We start from the raw sequence: 11,982 nt of genomic DNA, 5'->3' as shown, positions 1-11,982 counted from the left end.
CTTTTCCAAAACTTTTCAACTCGCTGAAGTAATTTGAAGAACTTTAGAGCCCCTGGATTTTGCACAGAGCACTGATAAAAAAAAAGTTTTAAACTAACAAAAAGAAATTCTTTTGCACAAATAAATGTTCGCCTCAAGAATTTTCTGCGGAAAACTCCACCTGAAACTGTTACAATTACTTTGGATATTGCGCAGGAAGAATGGTAAAGCCCATAAGATTAATTTTTTTTCCGCACAAAAGACGCAAAATTGAGGCAATTTTGTAGAGCTTTTTCTTCCAATTTTGTATTTCTTTCGAATTTAAAAGCAAAAAATAAGAAAAAAATACTTTTGGTTTCACCAAATTAAAATTCCATAGAGCAAATCAATTATAGCAAAAATGAAAGTCAGACAGCAAAGCAAAAGACAGTGGCTGGCAGGTGTCCTTGCAGAAATGTTCAGAAACTAATACATTCCTTGTGATCAGATGTGTGTAACGGACACAATCCGGCTAACGATCGTTTGTGGGAGCTTTGAACTTCACGGTGAAGCCCCACTTGTGAAACTTTTTTTTTTCTTTCAAATTTATTTTCACAATATATCACAAACAAACAAGAAGTGTGTTAGTGCAACGATAAATAGTATTTGCTAGAGAAGGTGAGAAAATTCCTTTACTTGGTACTCTTTATTGCTCGAACTCTTCAGAGAGGGCAGTTATATTTTTCTGTCTTTATCATTAGTCAGAATTTTCGCGCCCATTATGCAGGCCAGAAGATCATTTTGATTCAATTTTCCGAATACAACGATTCAGAAAACAAAATAAGAGAGGAAAAATTCATTAATGGTTTCAATACGTCAATTAGAGTTGCTGTAAAAATATTTAATTCAAGCTAAGAATATTTTGAATTTTATTTTTTAACTTACATAAGTACGTATCTGTGTTATCAGGTTATCACACTTGCACATTAAAATTTTAATATGATTCACATTAATTGTCGCTGGTGAGAGTCCAAATGTGTAATTTGTGTGTTTGAATCATTTTATATTAAAAATTTGATCTATTTGTCGATAAAAGGGTAGACTTGGTCCGCAAAATTTGATATAAATTTATTTATAGCATTAATGCGAAAAATTAATGCGATTTTCTCTTTAATTTTTTAATATGAAAAACATTTTTGCTTTAGGTAAATTTAAACTTATTTTTGCAGGCCATGTCCACTTCTTTATCAATAAATAGAAAAAGCCCAAATATTAAGTGACTGAAAGACACAAATAATATATTTAGACGCTCACAAGCGACAATTAATGTGAAACATATTAAAATTTTAATGTGCAAGTGTGATGTATGCCAGTGTCAGACCTAAAGGTAAAACAGCAAGTAATAACTAATTGGGGTTTTATAAGGAGATGTCTTTTACAAGGCGACTCTAAGACTTATTACCAGGACCATAGTTTTCTGTCTTTTCTGTAAACAATTTCTACAACATGCTCAACGTCTTTTTGCTGAGATTCTTTAGATTATCAGCTTTTGTGGTCCGATGAAAAATCTAACCTCGTTAGATTGTGCCCAAATTTTGGATTTAGGGGAAACTGGGGTACCACCAAACACTTTTGAAAGATGTGCTTTTGACTAAATTTCCTAAGAAATCTGTGAAAAAATGTTAGAATCTGTAGAAAAATCTGTAGAAAAATGTTGCTTACCCAATGTTATAGCCTTGGGTATAGGCTATATATTAATGTATACAAGGATTTTATAAAACACTTCAATTTTCCGTAAAAAAGGAAAATTGTTTCACCATGCATTTTTAGCTTTTCCAACCACCCGGGGTACCACCAAACACTTTCTGGGGCAGTAAGAAACACCTTTTTTTCTCACCCATTTAAGGTATTTTGGCCATTGACAGCAACTCTTAATTATAAAAAAGATATTAACAATCTGTATAATTCTCAAAAACACTGCAACATTTAGAATAAATGACTAAAAGTGCAGAAAACTAAAGCAATGCACAAACGAACATATTTTTCCATTGACTTTCCGTCATTTTGACAACAATCGACTTCTTTTTGGTAAGCAGCGCCACTAAATCGTGGCGAACATTTTACTTAAAGTTCGAAATTTGCGCGCTCTTTAGATCTGTTTTGATAAAATAGAAAAATCATCCGCCAATTTTTGATTAAAAACTCATTACGGGCAAAATTAGGTTCGTTAAACTAAATATTTCTCCCATTTCTCCTCAGTTTAGAATGAAAATTCCATGAATGGATGTAAATTTCGGAAATCGATCAAAGAGGGAGACACAGAGTAAGAAAAAGAAGAGGAAAAATTTTGATCTCTATGATTTCATTTCTATGATTTCATGTAAGTCTCATTCTCTGAAATCTTATACCTAAAAAATCGCAGTGTTCGGTGGTACCCCTGTTTGGTGATGCCCCAGTTTCCCCTACATCTTTTTTTTCACTAAAAACATATGCACAAAAAATCGATTTTATTGACCGGTCTGTCCCGTATTTTCCGGAGTACAAATGCTTAGAGAGAGCGAACGAAGAGTGATATCAGTATATAGTTTTCGGTGCAGATTGAATGTCGATGGGTGGGTAAAAGTATTTGAAGTCAGATCCACTTTTCCACTGTCCCCGCAAATTTTGGAACACCCCAAAATTTTGATTTCTCAATACCTCAGCCCCTATGGCATCGATCGGGCTCAAATTTTAGTATGTTATAGCTGGAACTAAGAGCTTTCTATTTAAAAAATAATAATTTAAGCCTCCGGTTCTGTAAAAATTTGAGATCAACTTGGATGATTTTGAAAGCTCTTGCTAAGTACTGCAATTCTTCTGAATATCCTAACTTAATTTTCAATTAATCGCATAATCGATTTCTGAAAATTCGATGTTCAATATTTCAAAAACTATAATATTCTTTTCATGAATCGTGAGTAGCAGACCTGTATACTATAGGTTTACTAGGGTGGATCAAAAAGAAAAATCTTTTGGAATTAATCTACGGGGTTTTATATGATGAGACAAGAAAGTCTTTCTTCGACGATCATCATTGGGCGCTGTTTAGAAGTGCGTCAACGGACGTAGAACAATTTTCTGATTTTAGACTACAAGAAGGGTCATTGAGCTACCTTTAAACAGCGTCCGGTCATATGGTCACCGAAGAACAACTTTCGTGTCTCATCATGTAGAACGCGCTGCATTGATTGAGATTAGTGTTAAAAGATTTTTTTCTCTTTAAGCAGCCCTACTGTATACTTCTGCCATGAACCAACACTGATTTTTCATCGAAAATTTAATTGCTATTACAGTGGTAAATACAAACATAAAAAAAACACATTATCAAATGGGAAAGCTTCGTTGTATTCTTTAATCCGAGTACACGTTACTTTGCTCACGAAATTAATTTCTAGCCAATATTTTTCAAATGAATTAATTGAGCATTGCATTGAGCTCGTAAATTCGACAATTTCGCGAAGTGTCATGTACTTGGTTACCCCATTTACACAAGACAGCATCACCTGAGGATTTTGAGAAAGAGACTACGAGTCAGAGCATCTTATTTGAGATTTGACATTAAAAGTTTATGGGTTGAAAGTATATACGTTCATTTGTCTTCTTCTTGCATATGTCGAATGTCTCAAAATCTGCTCTAGGCGTCCTCGAGGTATTCGCACAATTTACTGGTGACCTCTCAGTATCATCAAAGATTCATTCGTGCCAAGAGGAGGACACGGAGCTTTCAAAGAAGCGGATTTGGATGAAATCTCTGTGCTTTTTTCCTCTATTTCGTCAACTCCATTAAGCATATTGGGGCACTTTTGCCTTCAAGTGAAACTTCAAGTATTTTATTATGATTTTTTTCTTGCACCAAAGTACCATTTGGTACACCAGATGACGTCAAGATTACTTCTTGGAAATACTCTTTTGCAAAATATCAGGTCGAACATAAAAACATGTTACCCAAATCACCAGTACATTAATTTATTTATTCATTTGCAATAAAATAAATAAAAGTCCACCTAATGGGTTTGTGTGTTGTCAACTTTTAATCAAATCGTCATTTTATTGATTGCAATCGCTTAATTAGGATGCATTTCTTAGTATACGATTTTATCTACGATTATCTAAATTACTTTTGCATGCTAAATTTTACAAAATAAATGAGAATGAAAGTTGTTTGGCAGTTATTCAATAAAATAATGCTTTGATATTGAAATTAGAGGGAATGCTTCAAAGCAAAATTGTACAATCGCATCTTTAAAGAAACTGATCAAGAGATTGATCAAAATAATGTTTTTTTTAAATTGAGAGTGATAATAATAAATATCTATATAACATATCCAACATATCTATCCATTTGATCAATAGATTGAGGAAGATATTATTTCGAAATAAATATCATTATTAATTTATGACACAACACTGTCAAAAACAAATAGTAATAAATTCAACGTTGAGCTTAGAAGATTAATGAGATAGATTTAAAGAGTTGCAATAATTCATTAGAGCTACAGTAAGCCTTTTCAATAAAAAAAGTGTTTGTTAAAAAAATTCTTACTTGTAAAAGGACTTTAGTAATTATAATTGAAGAATAATTTAAAAAGAATTAAAACAAAGATAGCTTTAAAATATCTTTATTATGTATAATTATTTTACAAATTTTTTGTTTTAATTACTTTAGTAAAAATTTATATTTAGTCAGTTAAGAAATTTTTAGCAAATTAAATTATATATTAAACTTATATTTTGTATGTTTTAATTTTTATAACCCTCTGGTATATTTTTTAGATCAGGAAAATAATATGAAATCTAAATTTCCATCCCTTTCTTTCTCAAACGTATTGCATATGTTTATTTTACTCCATCTTCACCTTAATTTGAGCACAAAACAAAATTTAATTTAGACTGAAGTGCAAAAAGTGATAGAGACATGTTCAATACGTTTACCACGAACGGATGAAAATTTTGATTTCATAATTTTATGATTCAAAAGATGTACCCGAGGCGTAGCTGTAAGAAATTATATATTTTGTTGATCGAAATTGAGTTTTAATGATTCCGGCATACCTTTTAGATCGGTAGAATTTCTGAAAGCAAAATTCGCGTGCCTTTCTTTCTAAAAAATATTTGCATAAGTCTATTCCAGTTTTTCCGACTCGAAATTGGACTGAATTAAATTTAATTTGGTGTGATATTTAAAAGAAGAAGAAGAAGAGTGCAAAAGAGTAGGATGGACATATACTAAGCTTTTAAGAAAGAAATGTGCCCGAGCCATAATGACAAAAAATCATATGATGTTTTTGCTGAACTGAACTGATTTTTTGCTAACCGAAATTGATTTCTTTCAGTGAGAAAATTTGGTATTTTGTCAAATTAATTTTTACTGATCAAATTCAATATTTAGAATTTTCCAAACGTTTTGCATATGTCTATCCTACTCTTTCACACTCATCTTCTTCTTTTGAACATAACTCCAAATTAAATTTAGTTCAATCCAATTTTGAAACCGAAAGAGTGGGATAAACTTATGCAAATCTTTCGATACAGAAATTAAAGTCAATTTTGACTTTATGAAATTATCCTGATTTTTAAAGCTGTGCCAGAGGCATAATTAATTCAATTTTAGTGACAAAAAGATGTAAACCTTTAAAAAAGGTTGATCTAATTTAAACAAGGTTCCAGAAAGCTTTTAGATTAGGAAAATTTGATGAAATCGAAATACATATCATTTTCATTCTCAAATTTTTTGCATATGTCTATCCGACTCTTGCACTGAAAATTGGATCGTGCAAAATAAAAAGAATGCGAAAGGGTGAGATTGATATATGGAAAACGTTTGAGAAAAAAGGGATATGGATAAAGATTTCATGAAATTTTCTTGATCTAAAAGTGGATCGGAACCATTAGTAACCAAGATGGTGGTGGGTAAATTGAAGATCAATGTATTCTTTGTCAAAATTTACATGATGGCGTCACGTGTCACTGCTCTTAAATTTAAAATTTGAATATTGTTTAAATATAATTATCACTGACCTAATTTAAATTTTTACTGCTCCGTTGTAAAGTGTTTTTTCTTACTGACTAAATATGATTTTTTACTTGTCTTAAAAGACAAAGTTATCAATTTAAATTTCTGATGATTTCTCATTTCAGTCGATATCTGATAAATGAACTGTTGGATGGCGCCACTTGTGGTGCCATAACTGCAATAATGGCGCGAAGCCATTGCCGGATGTGCCAGATGTGTCAATGAGAAATTGCAAGTCAAGTTAGTTGAATTCGGACTGTAATGGTGAGCACATCGGCAACAATTAAAATAAAGTGATTTTTCTATTAAATTAAATATCCTAAAAATCAGTGAATTAAATCTAGTGAAATAACAATACTAACCCTAGTGAATTTATTACTAAAAATTTTGAAGCTTAAACCCATACAAACAGTGCATAGCAAATCGGCCAGCGGCAACTTGGAGGGATATTATAGTTAATAATTTATCCCTATTACTTTAGGTGAGTCCCTCTACCTCAAGCCACAATACTTGGCGACGAGGATGGGATATTATAGTTAATAATTTATCCCTATTACTTTAGGTGAGTCCCTCTACCTCAAGCCACAATACTTGGCAGACGGGATGGCTGAAGGTGAAAGCAAGGTTACCGAGACGCTTCTAGAAGCTGTGGCTGCTCTGCTGAAAGAGGTCAAAGATCTCAAATCCGAGCAAAAAGTGGTAGTCCCGTTGCAGCAATCGAATGAGGTTTCTGTGGATGCTTTGTCCAGAGGCATTTCCCCTTTTTCATATGCCCCTGAACAAAACCTCACTTTCGACATGTGGTATCAGCGCTACAAGAGCACATTTTTGCTCGATGGCAAGAATTTGGATGATGCTGCAAGAGTGAGACTGCTTCTTAGACGTCTGGATGCATCGTCTTATGAGCGATATGCCAGCAATTTGCTGCCACGTGAGCCAGCCAATCTGAGCTTCGATGAAAATGTTGCAAATTTAATAAAGCTCTTCGGAAAGGGTGAGTCTTTATTTTGTACACGTCGAAAGTGTCTTCAGCTTATTCTCAAAGACACTGATGATCTCACAACCCATGCTGGAGTGGTTAATCGTCACTGTGAGGCATTTAAATTAGCGGAATGTACTGCAGATCATTTTAAAGCATTGATTTTTGTCAATAGCCTGCAAAGTGAAAAGTATGTTCTAGTCCGGGAGCAATTGTTGACAAAACTCGAGACGGAACCCGCGGATAAAATCACTCTCAATTTTATGGTAGAGGAGGCTCGTCGCCTTATCAATGTGAAAAGTGATTCCCGCCTCGATACTCCCGTAGCTAGTGTTAGTGTCTTAAAGAAAAAGGATTTTGCGCCCAAGAAAGACAAACCCCCACGTCCGTGTTACCTTTGTGGCTCCATGCATTTCGTGAAAGATTGCTCCTACGTGAATTCTAAGTGTTCTGAGTGTGGCAAGGTCGGGCATAAAAACGGATATTGTCCCTCTTTTCCCCAAGATTCAGATAAAAAGAAATCCACGGGCAAAAAGTATTTCGCGAAGAAGAAAAAACAGTCCAATCAGGCTCGCACAAACGCTGTATTTTCACCCAGAAGTCCTGGAAGGAAATACCTATCCCCGAGAATCAATGGGCACACAATTGAATTTCAACTCGATTGTGCAGCCGACGTGTCCATTATCTCAGCTGACACCTGGAGAAAGTTCAAACAACCCTCTCTCACACCTATTTCTTTGAAAGTCAGGGATGCCCAATCTCACTATATCGAAATTTTAGGAGAATTTGAGTGTTCTATTCGGCTTGGAGAAAATGAGGTTAGGGGACGATGTCTCGTATCCGAGAAGACTTCAGGGAATCTATTCGGCATTGAATGGATTGAGGCACTGGGATTGTGGGATTATGCTCCGAGTTCCTATTGCAACTCTGTCCAGCAGGAAATCGACACTACCTCTGCGATTAAGGAGCTACAATCTACTTTTCCTGTGGTGTTTGGTACCGAAATGGGTCAGTGCACGAAAGCCACTGCATCCATTCACCTCAAGCCTCATGTCAGCCCCGTTTTTCGTCCAAAACGTCCTGTGGCATTCCACCTAATGGCTACGATCGACGATGAGCTTCAACGCCTGCAAGCTTCGGGATTCATCACTCCCACTGAATATTCGTCGTGGGCAGCGCCCATAGTCGTTGCTAGGAAGCCCAATGGCCGCATAAGAATATGTGGAGATTATTCAACTGGCCTAAATGAATCGGTTGAGATGAACAATCATCCGATCCCAGACCCCGACAGTCTATTTAGCCAGTTTGCCAATAAACGTGTCTTCAGTCACATTGACTTATCAGATGCGTACTTGCAGATCCCCATGGATGAGGAATCGAGTCAATTATTGACAATACATACTCATCGTGGTCTATTTCGATTCAATAGGTTGCCCCCTGGTATCCGGAGTGCCCCCGGAATATTCCAAGAAATCGTAGAAAGAATGCTTCAAGGCATTCCTGGGGTAATTTCCTATTTTGATGATATCTGCGTGGCCAGCAGTGACACCAAAGAGCATTTTGCGGTGCTCAAAGAAGTCTTCAAACGCCTGGAGGACTACAATTTCCGTGTTAAATTGGAGAAGTGCCGATTTTTTTCGCGTGAAATAAAATTTCTTGGTGTCGTTGCAGATGAAAAAGGCCTACATCCGGATCCCGATAAAACTGAAGCAATTTGCAAAATGCCCGCTCCATCCAATGTTAGTGAACTTCGCAGTTTTCTCGGAGCAGTGCAGTTTTGGGGACGATTCATCCGATCAATGAGTGAGATTAGAACTCCATTGGATCGCTTACTCAAGAAGGGTGTTCCGTGGAAGTGGACAGCTGAATGTCAAGCTGTATTCAAAAAGTTCAAGGAAATTATCACCTCAGATCTTTTGCTGACCCACTACGATCCAAATCTCCCCATTGTGGTTGCCTCAGATGCCTCTTCATACGCTATAGGGTCTGTAGCCTATCACCAGTATCCTGACGGGACACAGAAGGCTTTTTACCATGCCTCCAGACGCCTGACGGAAACCGAACAGCGCTATAGTCAAATAGAAAAGGAAGGGCTTGGAATCGTTTACGCTCTCAAAAAGTTTCATCGCTTTATTTATGGGAGGAGATTTACTTTGCTGACCGATCACAAACCACTTGTGTCGATTTTCGGAAGCAAGAAAGGGATTCCGGTACACACAGCTAACCGCCTTCAAAGATGGTCGCTGATTTTACAAAGTTACGATTTTGAGATAAAATTTATCTCAACCGACAGCTTCGGGCATGCAGATGTGCTGTCGAGACTAATCAGTGCAAGTCGACCACCCTTAGAAGAAGTCGTGATTGCAGAAATTCAACTAGAGGAGACTCAAGATCGTCTTATCGTTGAGGAAGCTTCTTCGAGACTACCTGTGAATTTCAACATGATCAAGCGCGCAACACAATCTTCAGAGAGTTTACAGGATGTTGTGAACTATATCAAGGGCGGATGGCCGACATCACTGAAGTCAATTCGTTCCAAGGAAGTAGCGAAGTATTTCAAGATCAGGAATGCTCTCTCGCTTATCCATGACTGCGTGTTTTACAGGGAGAGAATCGTTGTTCCAGAGCAATTTCGCAAGAAAATCATCACTCAACTGCATGATGCACACCCTGGTATGTCCAGAATGAAGTCCATAGCTCGAGGATACGTTTTCTGGCCGGGTATTGATAGCGAAATTGAGCAGAAAGTCAAAAGCTGTACAGACTGCGCCTCTGCCGCAAAAACTCCTGTAAAAGCAGAATTAGCATCATGGCCGCTAGCTACACATCCCTGGGAGCGAATTCATTTGGATTATGCCAAATATCGAGGTGAAACCTTCTTGCTAATCATCGATGCGTACTCCAAATGGCCTGAAATTTTCCGAACTCCGTCATCAACAACCACGCAAACAATTCAAAAGCTCAGAGAGACTTTCGCACGAAATGGTCTTCCGGAAACAATTGTTAGCGATAATGGGACGCAGTTTGTAAGTGACGAGTTCGAGGAATTTTGTCGGATGAACGGCATCAAGCATCTTAAGACCAATCCTTACTGTCCATACAGCAATGGGCAATGCGAGAGGCTTGTGGATTCATTCAAGAGGTCGCTGGAGAAGCAAGGGAGGACAATTTCTTTGGATGTTGGTCTTCAAAGGTTCCTGGCAAACTACAGAACTACTCCAAATGAAAATTCACCTGATGGAAAATCTCCTTCGGAGGTTTTGTTCTCGAGAAAAGTTAGGACGATTTTTGATTTGCTCAAATTTCGTGATCCGCAGGACCCTCAACGAAACAAGAAAATGGAAGAGCAATATAATCGCAAACACGGTGCAAAGAAACGCTCATTCCAGAGGGGGGAGGAAGTCTATGCAAAGAAGTTCTTCCAAGGTGGAAAGTTCACATGGGCTCCAGGAACAGTGATTGAACGTCGAGGCTCAGTCAGCTATAATGTGCGTTTATCCGATGGAATCATTATCCGCTCACACATTAACCAGCTTAGAGGCCGTTCAACAAATTCAGAGAAGACTACAGATTCACTTCCACTGTTCTTCGCACCCAGTGATGCACCGACACACCCAACTCCTCGCCAGAGTCCCAACTCTGCGGATGTTCCTAAGGATTCCTCAACAGGATCGAACAACTCTACTCCGATTGCTACAACGTCGTGGAAACCAACACCAATTGTCGCTAGTGACACTCCTGATGGTTTAGGTTTGGATACGTCGGAACCAGAATTCCTTGGATTTCCTGAAACTCCTCGTAATACCACGCCAACACAGGAACCAAAGGAACCGAAAACACCGGACGCACCAATTAGACCGTCTTCATCGCCCATAGCGCAACGTCTTCGTCCCGGACGTCCTGCTCCTGGGTCCTACACAGAAAGGATGAGGGCACGTCGCCTCATTCCTTAAAGGGGGGAGGTGTTGGATGGCGCCACTTGTGGTGCCATAACTGCAATAATGGCGCGAAGCCATTGCCGGATGTGCCAGATGTGTCAATGAGAAATTGCAAGTCAAGTTAGTTGAATTCGGACTGTAATGGTGAGCACATCGGCAACAATTAAAATAAAGTGATTTTTCTATTAAATTAAATATCCTAAAAATCAGTGAATTAAATCTAGTGAAATAACAATACTAACCCTAGTGAATTTATTACTAAAAATTTTGAAGCTTAAACCCATACAAACAGTGCATAGCAAATCGGCCAGCGGCAACTTGGAGGGATATTATAGTTAATAATTTATCCCTATTACTTTAGGTGAGTCCCTCTACCTCAAGCCACAATATGAACTCACGCTGTTTATCCATTTAATCTGTCCGGCCCTAGAAAAAGTATATTTTGCGTTTCAATTAAGATTCTTGAAAAATCAAAGAATTGAGTGTAATATTTAAATAAATAAAAATATATACAATTAAATTAATAAATTAATGAAATGAATTAATGGAATAAAACTTTAAAAAAAATGTTTTTGAAATACTATCTTCTCATTTCTATGCACTAAACTTCTCCTTAAAATGAGCATCCGAGTTTGATCGAATTCAACGGAGTTAGAAAAAAGCATCGCGGTAAGTTTCTTGCGGATATATAATATTAATATTATCGTAATTTTATTAATTTTCTTCAATATTATTGCTAAAATTCTTTTTCTATCATGATTCTAAGTGAAACAAAGAATAATTCTATTGATTTGGAATGGGGAAAAATATTTCATCAGTCCAAAAACAATCGTTAAAATCGCACTCTATGAAAAACATCGCGATTACCTCTCTTTAATGTATTTGTAATAGTGATTCGATACTCAGCGGTCTTTAATGTCGTCCGGCTCTCGAATTTAACCACGAAAATTTCTCATATGATATTGTCCTATGATATTGATACGATTACAGAATTTCCCTACAGGACTGTTCTCGATATACTATTCCTATAGAATGTTTGAGATTTTTTAAAAACA

General features: G+C 36.8%; 1 protein-coding gene across 1 annotated transcript; it reads left to right on the top strand.

The window, feature by feature from the left end:
* Positions 1–6,613: 6,613 nt before the first annotated feature.
* LOC129801070 (uncharacterized protein K02A2.6-like) lies at positions 6,614–10,942 on the top strand. The gene has a single exon (XM_055845829.1). It carries the CDS (start codon positions 6,614–6,616, stop codon positions 10,940–10,942), a length of 4,329 nt encoding a protein of 1,442 aa, XP_055701804.1.
* Positions 10,943–11,982: the final 1,040 nt, after the last annotated feature.

This window comes from Phlebotomus papatasi, chromosome 2 (assembly GCF_024763615.1).
Source record: "Phlebotomus papatasi isolate M1 chromosome 2, Ppap_2.1, whole genome shotgun sequence".
Lineage (NCBI taxonomy): Eukaryota > Metazoa > Arthropoda > Insecta > Diptera > Psychodidae > Phlebotomus > Phlebotomus papatasi.
Note: the sequence above shows the minus strand (reverse complement) of the source record. Positions and strands in the feature narration are given on the sequence as shown.